At 40.4% G+C, this 1499-nt stretch overlaps 1 protein-coding gene across 1 annotated transcript; it reads right to left on the reverse strand.

Annotated features, from left to right (window-relative positions):
• Window positions 1–409: 409 nt before the first annotated feature.
• Window positions 410–919, reverse strand: LOC307069827 (peptidyl-prolyl cis-trans isomerase A-like; the record flags this gene model as incomplete). Its single annotated transcript, XM_079728136.1, has 1 exon — window positions 410–919. A coding segment is annotated over one exon (510 nt), but the record flags the coding sequence as incomplete, so codon positions are not given.
• Between the last annotated feature and the right edge of the window lie 580 nt (window positions 920–1499).

The raw sequence follows: 1499 nt of genomic DNA on the forward strand, positions 1-1499 counted from the left end.
GAGTGGAATTGCTGGGCTATGGAGTACGTGTGTCTTCAATTTTATTAAATAATTCCTAACTGTTTTCCAAAGTGGTTATATTAATTGCACACTTCCACCGATAGAGTATTAGAATTATATGTTTTTCACCACTGGATATTATCAGACTGTAAAAATTTGCCAGTCTGGAATGTGGGTAATGATCTTGTACTGTCGGTTTTTTTGTTGTTGTTTTTTAGCTTTTATTTCATAATCATAAACAACTTTGCAATCCAGCTAAACTTGGAGGGGGATAAGGAAAATATGGAACTGAAAGAACTGCAGTAAGAACACAAAAATTATAGGATATTTCGAGCAGATGGGGGTGAAGGGGTGCTCTCCTGAGCTACAGAAGGAATGTCTGGTGGTTAAGATAAAACACAAGTCAGATTTATAAGATTTGTCCACAGTCAGCAGTGGTGATCTTCTTGCTCGTCTTGCCATTCCTGAACCCAAAGCACATGGCTTCCACAATATTCTTGCCCTCTTTCACCTTGCCAAAGACCACACGCTTGCCATCCAACTGCTCAGTCTTGGCAGTGCAGATGAAAAACTGGGAACCGTTTGTTTTGGGGCCAGCATTTGCCGTGGATAAGATGCCAGGACCCATATGCTTCAGGATGAAATTCTCGTCATGAAATTTCTCCCAATAGATGGACTTGCCACCAGTGCCATTATGGCGTGTGAAGTCACCACCCTGGCACATAAATCCCAGAATTATTCTGTGAAAGCAGGCACCTTTGTAACCAAATCCTTTCTTCCCAGTGCTCAGAGCGCGAAAGCTTTCTGCTGTCTTTAGAACTTTGTCTGCAAACAGCTCGAAGGAGATGCAGCCCAAGGACTCTCCCTGGATGGCGATCTGGAAGAACACGATGGAGTTGACCAAGGTGCGCAGCGTGGGAGGTTAAGGGAGGCGGTGTCTGCAAGGCCTCTGGTACTGTGGTTTTAATTTATATTTTCCTAATTACTAATAAGGTTGAGTACCATTTCAAATGATCTTTGGACATGTGGAATTACTCTGTTTTGAAGGAACTGTTCAAATCTTTTGTTCATTTTTCTGTAGAGGTCTTTGTTGTCTTTTCCTTATTGATTTGTAAGATTATATATAAATATATATACCTGATTCTCATTATTCACAATAGTTATGTTCTACAAAGTCACCATAAACACTGAATTAGCAAATGATGAACTATGCTCTCAGGAAAAATACAGGATTATGTTCCTATGGGTCTCTGGTGACATTTTCACCAACTGAAGTGTCATTTGTGTTGTATAAGTTCTTTGCCAATGTCCTTTTAAAACAAGCCAGTCTCATCAGCATTGTAAATCTCTTCCCATTACTCTTTTCCTGTACAACACTTAGTGGATACTTTTAAAATTCTTCCACAGCCTCCTGACCTGCAGAACCTGCCTCACCTACAAGTTTAACGTTTTTCACACCATATTGCCTTTTGAAACAAGCAAGCCAATCAGCCAGGATT

This window comes from Hyperoodon ampullatus (assembly GCF_949752795.1).
Source record: "Hyperoodon ampullatus genome assembly, chromosome: X".
Lineage (NCBI taxonomy): Eukaryota > Metazoa > Chordata > Mammalia > Artiodactyla > Ziphiidae > Hyperoodon > Hyperoodon ampullatus.